The sequence below is a fragment of the Thamnophis elegans genome, chromosome 6 (assembly GCF_009769535.1).
Source record: "Thamnophis elegans isolate rThaEle1 chromosome 6, rThaEle1.pri, whole genome shotgun sequence".
Lineage (NCBI taxonomy): Eukaryota > Metazoa > Chordata > Lepidosauria > Squamata > Colubridae > Thamnophis > Thamnophis elegans.
The window spans coordinates 25,777,787-25,796,586 of record NC_045546.1 but is presented as its reverse complement, the minus strand read 5'-3'; the positions used below and the strand labels follow the sequence as shown (position 1 = coordinate 25,796,586).

Genomic DNA, 18,800 nt, shown 5'->3' with positions numbered 1-18,800 from the left:
GCAAGCATTGTTCTTTAACAAAATTTCACATCCATCCCTCACTTTTTATATGTTTGTTTGAAACAAAACAATATTTTTTAAAATTAAGAGTTCATACTAAAATACAAGCTAAAAAGAAGTAGAAAAAAAGAACAAAATCTTATATTTTATACTTATCAATGGTCAAAGGTTTATGCTAATGATTCATAACCAAAATATAGTGATTATGTTACCTAGTTTGGGTACTGAAAGATCTGCCAGAAAACAAACAAGCTTAGAAGGAGCCCTCATAGAGAATATAAGTTATTATTGTAAGATATCAAGAATTTCTGCCATAGTAACATAAATAATAAATCCTTTGATTAATAGAAAATTGCTTTTCTAAAAGAGATAGCTCACACATTACTGACACGATTTCTTGACATTTGCAATAATAGCCCTTTTCCAATTTCTTAATATAATTTTTTTCTGACACTCCCCCCCTCCCAATTCTTGATGCAACCACACTTTCCAATAAACAGTCACATTCCAACATCTTGGTATATAATTGATCATTATATTAACATCTTTAACATTTAAAGGTTTCTGCATACATTTAGGGAGTCCAATGTATCCTAAATACAATGTTTTATAGATCTCAATCTGTAGATACTATTTCAGCATTTTTAAGAACCTGAGGCCATTGCTATGGTTTTATATATATTTCAGTTCTTTAGTCCATGTTTGAAATAGCTCATATATGTCTATTTAAAAAAAATATTCTTGAGCCCAACAGAAGAGAATATATCTAGTTCAGGGATGAACTATGGCGTTCTTGGTGTTTGGTTCATTTTTTTTTATACTTCAACTTACTTATTTCCATATATCTGGAAATATTATGGATATATAAAATACCAAATGTTTAATATAATCAGAAGAAATCACAACCATCATAGCCTCTAAAATATTCAGGTTCATATAACACTTTTTTTTTTCTGAGACTTTGTGAAAACTGTATCACATGCCGAATTACCAAAAGAAGTTGATTTATTTTGAAATAGGTTTTTAAAGAAAGTGAGTTAACGTATTGCTAGGACTCTCCAAGGTTCCAATGAAATTATATTTACTATAAGAGGTCTATTTGCCATTTAATACAGTATATAAGAAAAATTGCAATTTAAAGAGAGAGAGAACAAGAGAGAGGGGGGGGGGAGAAAGAAAATATCCTATTATAGAATCTAAAATTAAAAACTAAAGGTAATTATTGTAGGTGACATTCCAGAATTTAAGAAGAAATATTGGATTCAAATTATTTTAAAAACTATTTAATTTATATGCTATGTAAAAAAAAATACAACATCTAAAAATGTTGGATGTTATCTTATTCTTCAGTGTTTAGTTACATAAGGAAAGTTAGTACCATAATGGTTGGACAGATAAAAACATATGACCTTATATGTTGCAATTATCAATAAAAATCTCCCAAGTGGCATGTTTGGATAATTTGACCCATATTATACATATCTTTAATTTATCTTATCTTAAGCTATGAGAGTGCTGACTTATAACACAGACTGGTAAATGAGATGGTGGCTACTTGTGATTTGGTGCCACTCTAGTGTAAAAAAATATACGGGAAAAATAATAAGCTGCAAAAACTATTTAATAATGATTGCCCAGAAATATATTTTGCAAAGAGCAGTCATAACCAAGTTTTTCCCTAAATAAAACAAATAGTTACTGCTCAGGAGAAAAGGACATCAAGGACACTTGCAAGAAAGAATTGGATCAATATTAAAGTGATTTTCATTTCATGCTTCCCCAACTCCAGTAAGCTGACAATATACTCTGATTATGTGAACTGTCTGTGAGTAACATAGAAAAGGTTATTAGAGGAGGAGGTGGAAATGGAATGCACTTTTTATATTGACAGTTTTGCTAATAGAGTGTACTGGCTTTCAAATCCATGCAGCATTTTCACTATTTAATTTTCACAACATTTTCTTCCTTCATCTAAATATAAGTTTAAAATGTAACTTTATCAGAAATCTGGTTTATTCGGAAAGGCAAAAAAAACCTTATTAAATGTTTATACTAAGAGAGTTATTTCCAAAATAACCCCAAATATGTTATTGAATATATAATAGCCAATTAAAATACATTTGCAAATTATGCAATCACAACATAATATAGCAAACAAAATTCTTTGAAAAATAATGATAAAATTTATTTTAAGGAAAATGTTAACTGTAAGTAAACTCAGATTATTTCAAACCTAAGGGAGGAAGGTACTTTTATACCCTCCCACATCATTTCCCCCCAGTTGCCACTTTTCTATTTGGTACTTAGTGGCACCAATACAATACCAAACCCAACCCAAACAAATTTAGAAACAAAAATAAATAATAGGAAGGTTTTTAAGCAAAGCAGGTTTACATGCTTTTCTCATTTTCATTGCTTCCTTTAAAATTATCTTTATTAGATTGAAAAATAAATGAGACTGATGAAACCTGGATGCCTTCTGAAGACAATGCATGGTAAAAAAAGAGAATCGGCTAGAACATCATCCCCCATGGATAAATGTGGTAAGGAGCAGCAGGGGACTGCCTTTCACTTTCATCCTTGGACCATTTATTTTTCACTCCAATCCCAGTTAAGGGAATTACTTCATTAGTTTACAAACAGATGTGAAGATGAATATCCAGAGTCAGAATCTGGGTTAGTGTATTGAGTAACCAAGTCCCTAAACAACACCTCAGTTCAGCCGTTCCATCTAATTCCTCTATCCCAGCACAAAACACCTCCAAAAGCATGTAATTGTACAGAAAAAGCAATACTGCAAATTTTCTTTCCAAAGGTTTGAGTTTTAAAGAAGTTTGTGAGTCTGGATTTGCATGCTTTGAGATTCGTACGGGCATCATGTTAAGCTTGGTCAAGCAATCACTCAGTCAGTTATATAAACAGTTCTCTACAGGGTTCAGGATGATTTTGTAAACTGCCTGTGGCAATAACAAAACCATATAATTAACAAAACTACTATGTAATATGAAATACAGTATAATGAAAAGAGAATTGAATGTGGAATGGTACTTTAATGGTACGTTCTGTACAAAATATGTTATATAAACAACTGAAATTTCAAATAGTTGAATGAAAATGAATAAACCTAATGCTGTTTAGTTTTCAGGTTCTCAAATTATCAGAAACATTTTCACTACATTTTAATGTGTTATGTCTTTAGGTAATATCTGCCATTCCTCCCTTGAGCAAGTATAAAATCCATAGAGAGAACTGTTATTTCCAAAAACTCCGGTATTCCTTGATCAGTTAGCATCATATTATTATTATTATATATTATGTGTTCACTATCAATACTGATTTAAGCCTGGATTAGTTAGAGAGTGCTCTTTTATTCATCAAGGTCATGTCTTGATGGCTATGCAAGCTTAGATAAATCAGGCATTAAGTAGATGCATCTCCGCAGAACCTAGAAATTCTCTCATCTGCAGACCTCAGCATATCTTGTTATTTATTGCCAAAGAATTGACTGATTAATTTTGTCATCTTTGCTCTGTGATTTTTTGCTCAGCTGAGGCTGCCTGCCCTTGTCTGCAATGCCTGATCAGACCTATTTAAGCTGATGCCTTTGATCACAGGCCCAGATGAGCTTGCTGACTTAGGCTCTGACTAAACATTTCTTGGCTGTGATATTTAATCACAACTCCCCCCCCCGCCCTGCCCAGAATGATAACTGTCAGTCTATTCTATATAGAAACGTAAAGCAGTATTTATGCTACTATTTCCAAAATAAAATTAAAACAAAAAACCCTCACACATCCATATAATTCATTTTTCCTTTTGTTGTTCCTACTATGAAGTTATTTGTGGACAGTGAATTATATTCTGTAACTTGCAACTTATGTATATAACAAAAATCAACGGCTTTGTCTACAGTACTTCTTATATGTGATTCTAGTAATAAAAAAGAGATATAAAATGATCAAAATAAAAGTGATGAAAAATCCCTAGTGAAAGTTAAGCCCCCATGGAAAAAAAATGCTGTGCCTCCAGCTCTTTATTAATCACATTCCAGCACCAGAGGTTGAAAATACATCAAACTGCACCAAATCCTTTTTACATGACAACCTCATAAATTATTCAACTCATTAGTATCACCAGGAGGTATAAAAATAACATCAGTGTTAAGGATGTTTTCTTATACAGTTGCGTCAAGTAAAAGTTTTAATATTAAAATCCATAAGTAAAGCCTCCAAACTACCCCCCTTCCCTCCAATCAAGGTAAAATTTCTCTGGACTTAATCTCAGTGAAAGCTGTTTTAAATTCTTCTGGAAGACTGTTCTTAATTTTGATACTGAAAGCTTTAGGAAAAAAAGGACTTTAAAATTGCAAAAGATAACATCTTTCTACTGTGATTTGTAATATAAACAGTAATGACACTATCTACATTTCTCCACATACATGGTATCATGGGAAGTAAACATTTTTTTTTAAAAAACCCTCCTTTTAAGTACAATAACAAACAGTTTCATTTTGGGGTTTTGGCACTTTGTGAATATACTTTTCTATGTATCTACATAAATGTGGCTTATTGCTCTTGCCCTCTGTTAGTTTCAGATTACAAATAAGCAAGACTGATTGTAGTAACCTAGACAGAGCATACGACAGCAATTTATATTGAGAGAGCCCTTTTTAATTGTCATGGCATGATGGATCAGACTTGGCTATTTATACAAGGGGGCATATACATATGTACCATATTTTTTGAAGTATAAGATGCTCCGGAGTATAAGACACTCCGGAGTATAAGACACACCTTAGTTTTTGGAAGGAAAATAAAAAAAAATTCTGCCTCTGCCTACCAGCATCCATGGTATTCAGCTGATATATGGTAACAAGGTCATCCAATGAATAGACATAGCAACTAAGTCAGCCAATGAGGACTATTTGGATTCTGAAAGAGACAGGAAGGACCCTGGCTATGTTTTGCTTGTATTTATTGCTACCTTGGAAAACCTGCTTTTGGTAATATATTGTATATTATTATTATTTTGAATCCTGGTGAATCAGTTACTGTGCTTTCTGAATGTGATTGCTGCTGCAAACTCCGGCCAACCAGGTCAGCTTTAGCACTTATTGCAGCCTGATTCAGCACAGCTGATTGGCGGGTGGATCGGATTACCGGAATACCCCCAATCAGCTGCTCCAGGCTGCAGGGATTGCCACAGACCATCACTGCCTCCATGGTCTCTGGTGGGGGTGGGTGAACCTACATTCAGTGTATAAGACACATTCAAATTTTCACCCTCTTTTTGGGGGGGAAAAGGTGCATCTTATACTCCGAAAAATACAGTATGTACACACGCACACACCAGAGAAGAGACAGAATTTAGTTCACTGGAGGAGGAAAGTTAAAATGTCTCCCATGCAGCAATCCTTATTAAAGTCATTGCTAAGGGTCAAGGGAAGAGGGGCTAAGAACAGCAGGATGTAGCTATATTGTCTATACCAATACTGTACTTCACACTAATCAGGAATTACTGTCCTATTTTTTTTCCTATGGCATCTATTCCCTCTTGTTCTTTAACATAAATTACAAAAATAACAATGTCATGAAATAAAATAAAATAGAGGTTGTATTTTAGGATGACCTGTAACGTAATTTTACTTCCAGACTTCTTGGTTGAAGACATATCAAGATTAGTAAGAAATACAGCTTTGCAAGTCAAATGCTGTAAGGTTCATTCATCTTCTAATATCAAAAATTCCTGAATGAAAGTATGGAAAGTTGCTGCCCGTCAATGATGCATTATTGAAGCATACAGAGCAATCTGATCTATACATGGCATTCTAGAGAAGCAGTATCATAAAATCTCAGAATATACTATATAATATAAAATCTATAGAAAATGCTATATGCTATATAAACCTTTAAAATATTTTACTAATCTAAACAAATCTGAAACAGCACTTATACTGTTTCAATTATATTTTCAAAAGAGTTGAAACAAAGGGATCTGAAAACAACACTAACCATACTACAGAAATCAGAGAAAGACTTTAAATGTAGCAGCGTCCAAGAATTATAATTGTGCAATCCTATATGCTACTCAAATATGAGTTCCATGAAATTTAGTCTGACATATCTCAGCACGAGTCATTCATTAAAAGCAAAATAAAAATTATTGATAAGAATTAAATTGTGGCACATAAACTAAGATTTCTATTATTAGGCCTATAGTTACCAAATAGTTTCTTCATTCTTTTTTCATATATTTGCTCTATTTCAGGGTTTTTTTCTCTTTTCTGCAGTTTCCAACTTTTAGTCTTTTTTTATAAAGTTAAATCATATTAATCAGAGATCAAGAGAGTGTATATAAAATTACTAAATTACTAAACTTACATAATTCAACCAAACTACGGAGGTTAGTACTGTGGAATAAATTTCTGGAATAATTTACATAATAAATTCAATGAGATTATAAATTCTTTCATTTAAACTTGACTTATTAAATCTCTGATAGATGATTTGCTATTTGCAAATTTATTAGCTCACTCTGACAATGGAGCTTTTTATATATACATATAAGTCTCCATACACACTGCCAGCTTTAAGCAGTACAATAAGTCTCCCTCTTTAACTGAAAAATAAAAAAATACTTTTTAGAGCAGAGTGCTTTTCAGAAAGGTTATCTTATTCTCAATTTTTAGCTTCCAAGAATGGGCTTGTCTCTGTATTCTCTAAAATGAAAGAGACTTATAACACTGAGAAATGTGAAAGTCCTTTTATGTTTACCTTGTCAGAAAAAAAGCCTACCTCTTTCTTTGGATTCAATGAACCATATTTTTTCTAAAAATAACAGAATTATTACTGTATTTACAGTTTTTCGTTTATGTGTATACATTATTATAATGTCCCCACTCCTGTATTTAAATATAATACAAACTGGACAAGCTTGAAAGCTACTGTTAACAATATTGAAATGTATTCAGCTATATAAGTAAATGCTAAATGTAAAAAAATAGAAAATACTATAACAAAAATGGACAGATTTCATTCAAACAGAGTTTAATAACAATTCTAACTGCATTTAGGACAGTAGGAATGTTACAGTGATACTGACCATATTCTCCAGCAGCTTTAAGCAATGCATCAGAATGGGTGGAGCCAAAAGCATTGCGAACAAACCGTCTCCGTCGGCGAAGATCATCTTCCCAGTAATCTAAGCGCCAAAAATCATGCAGTTGGCTAAAGAATAAAAAAATAAATAATAATCAGCATCTACATGTAAATTGTGTACCATTGATTAGAAAAAAAGCCCTATAAAGTATATGTTTGTTTCAGTGATTACAAACAAACTACAAACAAATATATGAATTCTTAAAATAAGAATATTCAATAACTTCTTTCCTTTCATTTAAATATTCACGGATTCTGCCTCCCTATCTCAGAATGTTTTGCCTACTAAAAAAAAGCCATTAATCAGAAGAAGGCCATTAACAAATGCAGTATCAAATTACAAGTATTAATGACACAGCTTGCTTTTTTGTGTGTTTTTAAAAAGAACTGTAAATCATAGAGTGGACTAAGAGCAAATATTTTTCACTTTAATTACTACAATCCTTTAGAAAAGTAAACTTAAAAGTATAAAACACTGGCCACTTGAAATCTGTGGAGTTATGATTAAAATAATGCACTGAAATATTCATTGAACTAATTCCCCATTGCCCCAAGCAACCTGAGAAAATTGCAATTTTATTCATTATTAATAACACAGAATTAGAGCTGCAAAAATCCACCATGTGGTAATTGTATAGGTAAATTATTATTCTAACACCAACAGAGTCCTTGGATGATTTTATAGCTTCCAGCGAAAACAAGCCATTAACAACCATAGCCATGTTCATGTTACATTGCCTGTTTTACATTCAGAATCTATATTAAACTTCCACATAATGACTCAGAAACTAATGTTAATTTGCATGAAAATGCAAATATGTGCTTTCATTGGACAGAAAATTATTTTTTTCTTTAGTATATGTGAGACTTTCAAGAATCTCAAAATTAACAATTCAGCACTAAACCAAAATGCAAACAATTATTGTTTTGGATACTAGCATTTATTATGATGTTGATGGATGATCAAGTCATGATTGTACTCTTATTGGGTGACCATATAAAATCTTTAAATAAATAAATACTATTCTTTCAATGTGATATGGTCATTTTTCTCAGTAACTACCGGTACATGTTATTAAGGAAAATTAATTTGCTGAGATAAATAAAACAAGTTTATTTACATAATTGTACAGAGTAATTGGTAATAAGGGAATGGAAGGGTGCTTATTCCTCTTTTATACAAATGACCTTTTACCCAATGGCTTATATTTTTATAATTAGGCTGCAGAAAATGTTTGACCACATCCTGTGACTTTTGTATGAAGAAACTGGGGCCACAAGGTTAAATATACTTCCAACTGATGGTTCCTTCATACCTTACCTCCCCCACAAATGATTATGAAGTGAGAAACAGTGGAGCATCTGCTTCCATATTAACCTAACTATCATTTAAGATGTCCTACTGAAATTCTCTTGAATATCCCACTGCTTTAGGGTTATGCTTAATAATACCACACAATAGAATTGTCTAATTACTGGCGCACTCTATGTGAAACTTGCAAGATGTTCTATGTTGTTTTTGTTGTTGTTATTTGCAAGAATTGTCTTGAAAACAAATCTGGAGCAAATGCATTTCATAGCCTGCACTACAATTGTTGAAATTCTACAAGATCAAGTGTCACAGTAATCTTTTTATTTATTTATCCATGTATTTCTTTTTTAAATATGTTCACAGTAACTAACTAACTATATATACATAGTTACAGATGTTCACTTTATTATGTTTACTTGAAATATAGATTACTCTGCTTTTTGAAAGTCCACATTTTGCTTTCACAGAGTGTAACCAGAAAGCCACTGCTTGCATGATTTGATCTTTGTATATGTAAACATATCCCAGCATCTGATCAACTTTTCTAAGGACTTCATTGATACTATACTAAGTGCTAGTCTATGGCAGGTTTTTAACAGAATAGCAGAGTTGGAAGGGACCTAGTCCAAGCCTCTGCTCAAGGAGAGGGACCCTATGTCAGTCCAGACAAGTGGCTGGCCAATCTCTTCTTAAAAGCCTCCAGTGATGGAGCATCCTCAACTTTTGGATTGCTTGTTCCATTACTGTTGTTGGTTGATCCTAAAAGGCAGAAAATAAGTTTCATGGCAATATCTTCATTGTCAGTTTTAAGGCCGTTGTGTTGTTATTAGTTTGGTCTTTATATTTAATTTTTTTCACTTTGCTCCTTGGTTTTCAAGACAATTTACTACAGCGTGTCAGCTAACAAAGTAGTATCATAAATATAGCACAGTTTATTGATGTTTCTTTCTCCATTTTTAAAACCATCTTTTTCCAGTCCAGGTTCCTCAATATATATTCATAGCCCATAACTAAACTACATTAAAATAAATTAAACTTATTGGGAGGCCATATAAAACTAAAATGTAAAATACAATAAATTTTTGCCAACTGGGAATCTTCAGCAAACCCACATGAGAGATGTCTTTTCTTGTTTGATTTCATGTTCAGCATCTTTACACTGTTCTAATATTGTTTCTTGTGTTTTTCTTTACCAGCTCTATTTGGGATATTTTTTTTGTTTCTTCCTGAGGAATGAAGCTGTTTCCTTCACATATTCATCTATAACATTCATTCAGGACAGATACCCGGTAAAGAAAGAAAGGCCTCATTGCAATATATCATTTTGCATAATATCACTTCCCAGAACATATTTTTATGGAGCATTTTGACCAGCCTCAAGGGCAAATTAAAATTATGGTTAAAGACTGCATTTACAGAGTCTTTCAATATTGGGTTGGAGGAGATAGATTATATTGGCATTTAAAATAAACACAAAGTTTATATTAAATATAATGCATGCAGAAAACAAGACAATGCCAATTCCTGAATATAAACCCAGATCAAACTCAGATATTGCATGATTGACATGGCAGATGAAACAATAATTCCCTGGTACACTGTATGTCCCTTCTGTCTCACATGATTATTCACTGTATTTTGAAAAGTGATAATTAATGCAAATTGATACTCAGCATGATGGAACTGGTACACTGACTTACATAAGACAAGAGAAATAGCCAATAAAATGTACATATTTTCAGGTATGAAAACAATGTTATGAATAAATATTTTTTTTGGATTTTTCTTTATGCTTGTAAGATGCTTACAAAGTCATTTGTGTGAGGTGATGTATGTAAATCATAAAAATAAATATAAGTTTGTCAATACCTATTCAAAATTATTAAAACATTTAAAAAGTTGTGAAACAAAATGTCATGATCCATTTTTTTTTCAATTTAACCAAATCATTTATTTAAGAATCTTTGAAATTTATACTTAAAATTTCTAAATTCCTAGAGTATGACCTGAGAGATGGTATATACATTTCATAAATATGCCATCTCTCAAGATATATTCTAGGAATTTACAAGTATATGTAATGAAAGTAAAGGTAAAAGGAAATGTTTCCCTGTTTAGTTGTGTCTGACTCTAGAGCTCAGGGCTAATCTCTGTTTCTAAGCTGAGGGAGCCAGCATTGTCCTCTGGTCATGTGGCCAGGATGGCTATATGCCAAGCGTGCATAGAACACTGTTACCTTCACACCAAAGTTGTACCTATTGCATTTGCATGCTTTCAAATTGCTAGGCGGGGAGGAGCTGGAGCAAGGAACAGGAGTTCCTCAATGTGTGGCACTCAGATTTTGAACCCAGACTGTCAGCTTCCCAGCTGACAAGTTCAGTGTTTTTAACCACTGAGCCATTGCACCTCCATAATAAAAGTACAGTAATAATAATATAATTTGATCTGCTTATTGAGATTAAAAGCTGTCCAAATTAGTAGAGTTCTATGTTACTATACCAGGGAAGGAAAAACCAAGAACAGTAAGAAAAAAATCTCTATAACAATATAGGGTCAACCTACCCAAGGAATTTTTGAAACCTATGTTTTTAAGACTTATTTAGATGATAATAGAAACAGGGCCACACAGCCTTCATAGTGATATATTATATTTCACACAACAAGAATAACATAGAGAAGCTTGGTCTCTGAAATCCTACAAAATGACATCCTTTTAAAGATGGAACTGAAAAATGACTATTCTAATACATTTGGAAATTTTGTCCTATTTGTATTGTTATTTAAAGCCAAAGTTATAAGTATGTTGCTATGAAACCCAGTTGTGTGTCCAAAAGAAGATACAAGAATTAAATGTTTGTATCCACAGGAATTTCATAGCCCATAAAATCTAAATTTCTAAAAACAATAGTACACATTCCTTCATTAAGCTTGTAATGGGCTAACATGATTAGAGCTGAGCTACATCTCTTTTGAGATTTGTGCAACATACACATAAGACCTTAGGCAAAGCAAATCCTTTAGGGGACATCTATGGTTCATCTTATCTTAATAATAAATTAAATTCACACTGCAAAAACTAATTGCCAAAATCAGATACTGTATACATTGTTTGTTATAAGCAGTCTTACTTATGCTATGTCCTGTAAAATCCTAGCAGAATTTAAGCAAATGGCCTGGGAGTTGAATATTCCGGTGGATATGGTGAAATTCCCCATCTTCCCCCTGAGGGGTAATGAGATCATACCCCTGTCGTGGTCAGACCACTGCCTACTGAGGCTTGACTTCCGAAGACCAAACCCCCACTGTAGGGAGGAGGAACCGACCAAGTGGTTCCGCCCCAGGCAACTTATGGACCCTTTGAGGTTCCAGACGGAGCTTGGGGTTATTCCTGATACTCTCGCCCACAGTCCGGTAGAGACTCTGGTTGCTGCCTGGCATTCGGCAGCATCGGAGACCCTCAACCGGATTGCGCCACTACGGCCCCTCCGAGGCGGCGGATCCCGGAGGCCTCCTTGATTCACCGAGGAGCTCCGGGAGAGGAAGCGCCGGAGGAGACGCCTAGAGCACCAGTGGAGGTCCGATAAATCCGAATCGAACCGAGCACTCTTAACAACCTGCACCAAGGATTACATCAGGGCACTTAGGGCAGAAAAGAGATCTTATATTGCCACCTTGGTTGCGTCCGCCGAGTCCCGTCCAGCCGCCCTGTTTAGGATAACCCGTTCCCTCTTAAATAAGAGGGATACAGGGGACCCCTTGCAGGGTAGGGCTGAAGACTATGCCCAGTTCTTGGCGGACAAAGTTGCTCGGTTTTGGTCGGATTTGGACTCCACCTTTGCAGAGCCAGCCGAGACACGAGAGGACGATTTGGTAGACCATCGCTGGGTTGAGTTTCAGGATGTTACCCCTGGGGACGTGGACAAGGCCATGAGGGCTGTGAGTGCCTCCACCTGTGTACTGGACCCGTGTCCCTCCTGGCTGGTTGCTAACAGCAGGGAGGTGACACGGGGCTGGATCCAAGCGGTTATTACCGCCTCGCTTCGGGAGGGGCACTTCCCCGCTGCACTTAAAACGGCGGTGGTGAGACCCCTCCTGAAGAAACCATCTTTGGATCCAGCCGTACTTAACAACTATCGTCCAGTCTCCAACCTCCCCTTTATTGGGAAGGTTGTTGAGAAGGTGGTGGCCTACCAGCTCCAGCGGTCCTTGGAGGAAGCCGACTACCTGGACCCCTTCCAGTCCGGCTTCAGACCTGGTTACAGCACAGAAACCGCTTTGGTCGCATTGACCGATGATCTCTGGAGAGCCAGGGATGGAGGCCACGCCTCCATCTTGGTTCTCCTTGACCTCTCGGCGGCTTTCGATACCATCGACCATGGTATCCTTCTGCGACGACTGCGGGAGGTGGGGGTGGGAGGCACTGTTTTGCAGTGGTTCTCCTCCTACCTCTCGGACAGGTCGCAGTCGGTGTTGGTCGGGGGACAGAGATCGACCATGAGGCCCCTAACATATGGGGTGCCGCAGGGGTCGGTCCTGTCCCCCGTACTATTTAACATCTACATGAAACCGCTGGGCGAGATCATTCGGAGGCACGGGATAAGATACCACCAATATGCGGACGATACGCAGCTGTATCTGTCCGCCCCGTGCCAACTCAATGAAGCGGTGGACGTGATGAACCAGGGACTTGAAGCTGTTAGGGACTGGATGAGGGCTAACAAGCTTGTACTCAACCCAGAAAAGACCGAGTGGCTGTTGTGTTTCCCTCCCAAAAATTTGGTTGGTGTTCCATCGCTCAGGCTGGGGGGCCAAATTTTACACCCCTCAGACAGGGTTCGCAACTTGGGAGTCCTCCTGGATCTGCAGCTGACCTTTGATTACCACCTGTCGGCTGTGACCAGGGGGGCATTTGCCCAGGTTCGCCTGGTGCGCCAGTTGCGACCCTACCTGAACCGGGAGGCTCTCACAACAGTCACTCACGCCCTCGTGACCTCTAGGCTGGAATACTGCAATGTGCTCTACATGGGGCTGCCCTTGAAGAGCATCCGGCGGCTTCAGCTAGTCCAGAATGCGGCCGCGCGAGTGATTGTGGGTGCACCTCGGTTCGCCCACATAACACCTATCCTCCGCGAGCTGCACTGGCTACCTGTTGATCTCCGTGTGCGCTTCAAGGTGCTTCTTACTACCTACAAAGCCCTTCACGGTAGTGGATCTGCGTACTTGGGAGACCGCCTCCTGCCAATCACCTCCTCTCGACCCATAAGATCTCACAGATTAGGCCTCCTCCGAGTGCCATCTGCCAGCCAGTGCCGGCTGGCAACTACGCGGAGGAGAGCCTTTTCAGTAGCAGCTCCGACCCTCTGGAACGATCTCCCCATGGAGATTCATACCCTCACCACCCTTCAGACCTTCCGCACAGCCCTCAAGATCTGGCTATCCCGCCAGGCCTGGGGGTAAGACCATAGTCCACCCCCACCCGAATGTTGTATGAATGTTGCTTGGTTTTAATTATACATTGTGTTTTTATGTTATTGTATGTCTTCCCCTCCCATACAAGTTGTTAGCCGCCCTGAGTCCCCTCAGGGAAAAGGGCGGCCTATAAATAAACTCAACTACCAACTACCAACTATCTTTGTTATATCAAAATCATCCCGCACCTTGGACTTTATGTAATTTTAAGAATATACTTTAATTGTTGTGAATGTTTCACTATGTGTTTGTGTGGTCTCAGATTTAATAAATATTTTTTCCTTGTTGGTTACATGACATATCTAGTTACTTGTAAGCAAGAGAACTATGGGATGTGGTGGCTCAGTGGCTAAGATGCTGAGCTTGTCGATCAAAAAGGTCGGCAGTTTGAATCCCCACCACAGGGTGGTGGGTTGTGTGTGTAGTCCCTTACTCTATACTCTTTATGTATATGACTGCATTCCCACTCATACCTATAATACTATTATTAAATTTTCAGTTGATGCAACAGTGATGGGACTCATCCCCACCAGAGATGAGTCTATCGAGATGAGGTAGATGAGGTAGACTGGTTGCTTTCGTGTTGTGGAGACCTTAACCTGGACCTTAACATCAATAAGACCAAGGAGATTATAGTGGACTATAGAAGGAATAGATCAGACATCCAGCCCTTGGTTATCAATGGAGAGGAAGTGGAGCAAGTGGCCAGTTTTAAGTTTATTTGGGTGTTATCATAAAAGAGGACCTGATCTGGGGTAATCACATTGCAGCACTAGTCAAAAGGCCCCAGCAGAGATTATACCACCTGAGACTTCTCAGGAAACAATAACTGAATGAAAAACTGCTGGTGACCTTTTACCGCTGCACCATAGAGAGTATTTTAACTTACTGCACCTGTGTATGGTTTGCCACTTGCACAGTGGCAGATAGGACAGTGCTCCAGAGGGTTAACAACATTGCCCAGAGGATCATTGGTTGCCCTCTCCCCCCCTTGGAAAAGCTTTATAGCTCCCACTGCCTTAAGAAAGTTCAAAACATTCTTAAAGATCCATATTATCCTGGGCCCCTTTTTTTTTGAACTATTACCATCTGGCAGACGGTACAGGACAATAAAAACAAGGACAAATAGGCTGAAAAACAGCTTCTATCCTAGAGCAGTAACTATATGGAATTTTACTGTATAGTGTAATACTAATGCAGTATCAGGGTTTTCAATTCAATAGTATAGAATGAAAAGGATGTGTGTTTTTGTTTTATTTTTATAGTTTTCTTATGTATGATATACACTGAAGATGGCATTTAATTTCGTTGTATGAGGTGCAATGACAATAAAGTTAAAAGAGAACAAGAAACTTTCTGTTGTTGGCAGGGATTTTAGAGGTATTAATGTGGAAGTGAGAAAATTTAGAAGTCCCATTTGAGGAAATTCTAGTTCAGTCATTTTTTTCTTTGTGCAAATATTAGCATTATATCAAATTACAAAAAGTAATGTCTGTTTCTTCTAATAATGAAATATTAGACCTAGTAGCTTATAAAAGAACTATTTCTCTAAGTGCAATAGAGACAACTGTTTCAGCTGTATAAACCTGAGAACAGGAAAGTCCTAAATGTTTCCAAAGAAGGTGCAAAAAAACTTTATGGCTGACATTTATGCAATAAATGTCACACCAGGGATAGGACTGCACTTAACTTCCATCAGTTAGCAGTTGTCTTGTGCACTGAAGCATGAGGGCTTAATATTCCTTTAGAAAACCTATCCAGTCTTATCAGCTAATACCATACTTACAATTATTTAATTCTTAACATCCTTTTTGTTTTGACAATAAATGAAGCACCTCAACAGGTTAATTCTGTTCTATGAAAGTATTTCAATTGGAGTTCTAAATTTTCTCCATCAAAGTAGTCATGAGTGCCGAAAGATGCTAATTTTATAAGTAAGTCTACATACTTAAGAAAAACTGGCTTCTCTCTCATTGCTTCTGATAGGCTGTTTTAATTATATATTAAGTATTAGCTACTATCATAAAAACATAGAATTAGAAGAGGTACTTAGGCCACTGAGTCTAAGTGCAGGAATTAAAATAGATAATTTTCATGTACTGACTACAAATAGGACCAGCAACACTGTTGATTAGAAATGCTAATCATGAAGCGAAATATGTGACAGCATTCTAAGTTCTGACCCTGGTGATTAAGCAAATCTCCCACAATCATTAAGTCATGTGACCATAACTTATGACTTCCTGCTAGCTTTCCCGTTGGTTTTGCTTGTTGGAAGCTGTCTATGAAGGTCACAAATAATGATCATGTGATTATAGAACAGAGTGACCATTGTAAATGTGGTTGCTAAGTGCCTTATTTGTGATCATGTGACTTCAGGTGGCAACGCTGTGAAGGTTGAAACTTGAGGACTGATCATAAATCTCCTTTTTTGGTGACTTCGTAAATTCAATGTTGAATAAGTGATCGGTAAGCTAGGCCCACTTGTAAAACATTCCAGAAAAGTGACTATCTGCCCCAGCTTGAATTATCTAACAAGAGAAAGCACACTTTGGTTTGTTGAATTATTCTTACTTTTAGAAAGTTTCTAACATTCAGTCAGAATTTCCCTCCCAAAGTTTAAATTTATTATTACATGTCCTATACTCAAAAATAAGATGAACAAGTCTTAACATTTTTTCTATGAGATATCCTTTAAGTATCTGATGGGTGCTACCATATTCTACCACGTGTCTTGTCCTACAAACTGAAACTAGCCATTTAGGAAAGGGCAGCTGTAAAACAATCCCAAGCTTGCTTGGTCATATTCTGAACCAATTCTTCACCATCTTCCTTTGTAAAACCATCGTGTTTCCAAACAGTAATGACAGTCATGATTTCTCTTCCCCAATCAGCGATGAATTGCTATGTCTTTCCTTCCTTGCTGACAACATTACAAAAAAAAAAGTCTCTGAGAAGAATGTGGTCAGGTTATAAAAATAAATAAATCTCTTTCTCTAGTTTTCCAATATGCTGCATTCTCTGACAATTCTAGCTCACTATTTGTTTTTGTTTCTCCTCACTTTTACAACATCCAGATTGCCCTCTTTTCACTTCTTTCCTTCCATCTTCTCTTCAGTTCCAATTACACACCTTAATGTTTTTTATCTCATTTTCCTTTCATGCATTCTCAGCTTCTTCATAAAATATATATCTTCTAGCTTCCCATTCTCGTCCCTATTTCTCTCATTTCCTTCTCCCATTTCTGAATTTTCTACCTCTTACTCTCCTGGCACTAAAAAACTACCTAGGTTTCAAAGTTACTTCAAAACCAATGAACCTTGAGGGTCTTCTTAATCTTATTTATTTCCCCAAAACAAAATTAGATTGCACACAAAATTGCTTTCTTTTACACCTGGCATCTCAGGCTGCAGAAAAAAAATCAACATACATTATTCTAATGCCAACAATCTTTCTTGTTAAATGTTGTTGCAACCATAGTTATTTATAAAAACTTTTGTAAAAATCTGCTATGCTGATATATGATAATCATCTTACATCACTAAAAATGATTACGCCTCTGGCTTAATAGAGAATCTAAACCACTGTGAATCCATTGATTTCAGAAGAAATTGTACTAATTCTAAAGAAATTAGAATAATACCCAACAATTCCAATCTTCCTATTTTGTAAAATGAATGTTAATAGAAAATAGTAGATAATGCAATTTTAATATCTTGACATGGAGAATCAGATTGAAAAATAAATAAGTTAGGAATGCACTACTAAAGTTATATATGTGAAAAAAGATTCCTGCCTAAGACAATTTAAACATAAAACTGTGTAGAATTACTGTAATTAATTGCATAATAGAAATATTATAATTAGAATTTTCTATGTTAAGTAAGAAAGTTCATGGTCAGTGCCACTGTAAGATGATCGTTTTAACAATTTATTCTCTAAGGAAATGTAACTACTGGAAGCTGTTAAAATTACCTTAAATGTTAACATTAAGGAAATTTAAAGAGGCATCGCTGCTGAAACTGCCACTGTTCAAAAGATGAACATTGAACTTTGCCATAAGGGGGGGGGGGAACCCTTGAGCACAGATAAATCTTCTTCTATGGAAGGAAAACATCAGAAAAGAAAATATTGCTAGCAGATGTATATGGAAATGATTGAACTCAAAACTTTTCTAGGGAAGAGAGTCAGAATTAATATTGGACACAACTGTCGGTTGTGATGAATATGAAATAGAAACATGCTAAAACCATCCACAGTGTTGCCATGATCACAAATTTCATAGGTTAACTAAGTTAGCCTACTATGAAATGAAAAAAGGAAAAAGAAAGAGGGATGACAATGTAAGAACTCAAACCCACATTTTAAAATACCATTTTAGTCTTTTAAATTTCTTTGTAATTTGAAGCAATGTACACTTGGCATTTCTATACAAGTTAGACAAATTGTTTAAAGGGAACAAACTTTCTGAATTTCACATTTTTCTAATTATGAGTTCAATTGTCATAAGACTACATAAAATTTGTATTTTCTCAAATTATTTTATATACAATTTCAAAAATACCTAAATATTCTCATACAATCCATTTGGTTTGCTATTATCTCTATTGTAACTTCCCCTAATACATATGAGTCAGGAATTTAGAAGTGGTTTGCCATTGTCTACTGTACATAATATGGGATTAGGGACTGCTTTATGCTCATCATCTCTACCTGTCCCATTAGGAGAGATTCTCTGGCATGGAGGCCAGAAAAGTAATCAAGCCTGTTATTAGCAAATTGTATTTTTGGGAGCTACTCAGTTAGTTAGCTGGAATTATATACTTTAATTTTTATTTAAATGTACATGGTGTTTATATTGT

General features: G+C 36.0%; 1 protein-coding gene across 2 annotated transcripts in view; it reads right to left on the bottom strand.

The window, feature by feature from the left end:
* NBEA (neurobeachin) overlaps nucleotides 1–18,800 on the bottom strand; it is a 384,945-nt gene that overhangs the window by 175,483 nt on the left and 190,662 nt on the right. For both annotated transcript variants that reach the window (XM_032219812.1, XM_032219813.1), the window contains exon 39: nucleotides 7,102–7,226. In XM_032219812.1, the coding sequence (XP_032075703.1) occupies nucleotides 7,102–7,226 (125 nt within the window). The remainder of the gene's footprint in view (nucleotides 1–7,101; nucleotides 7,227–18,800) is intronic.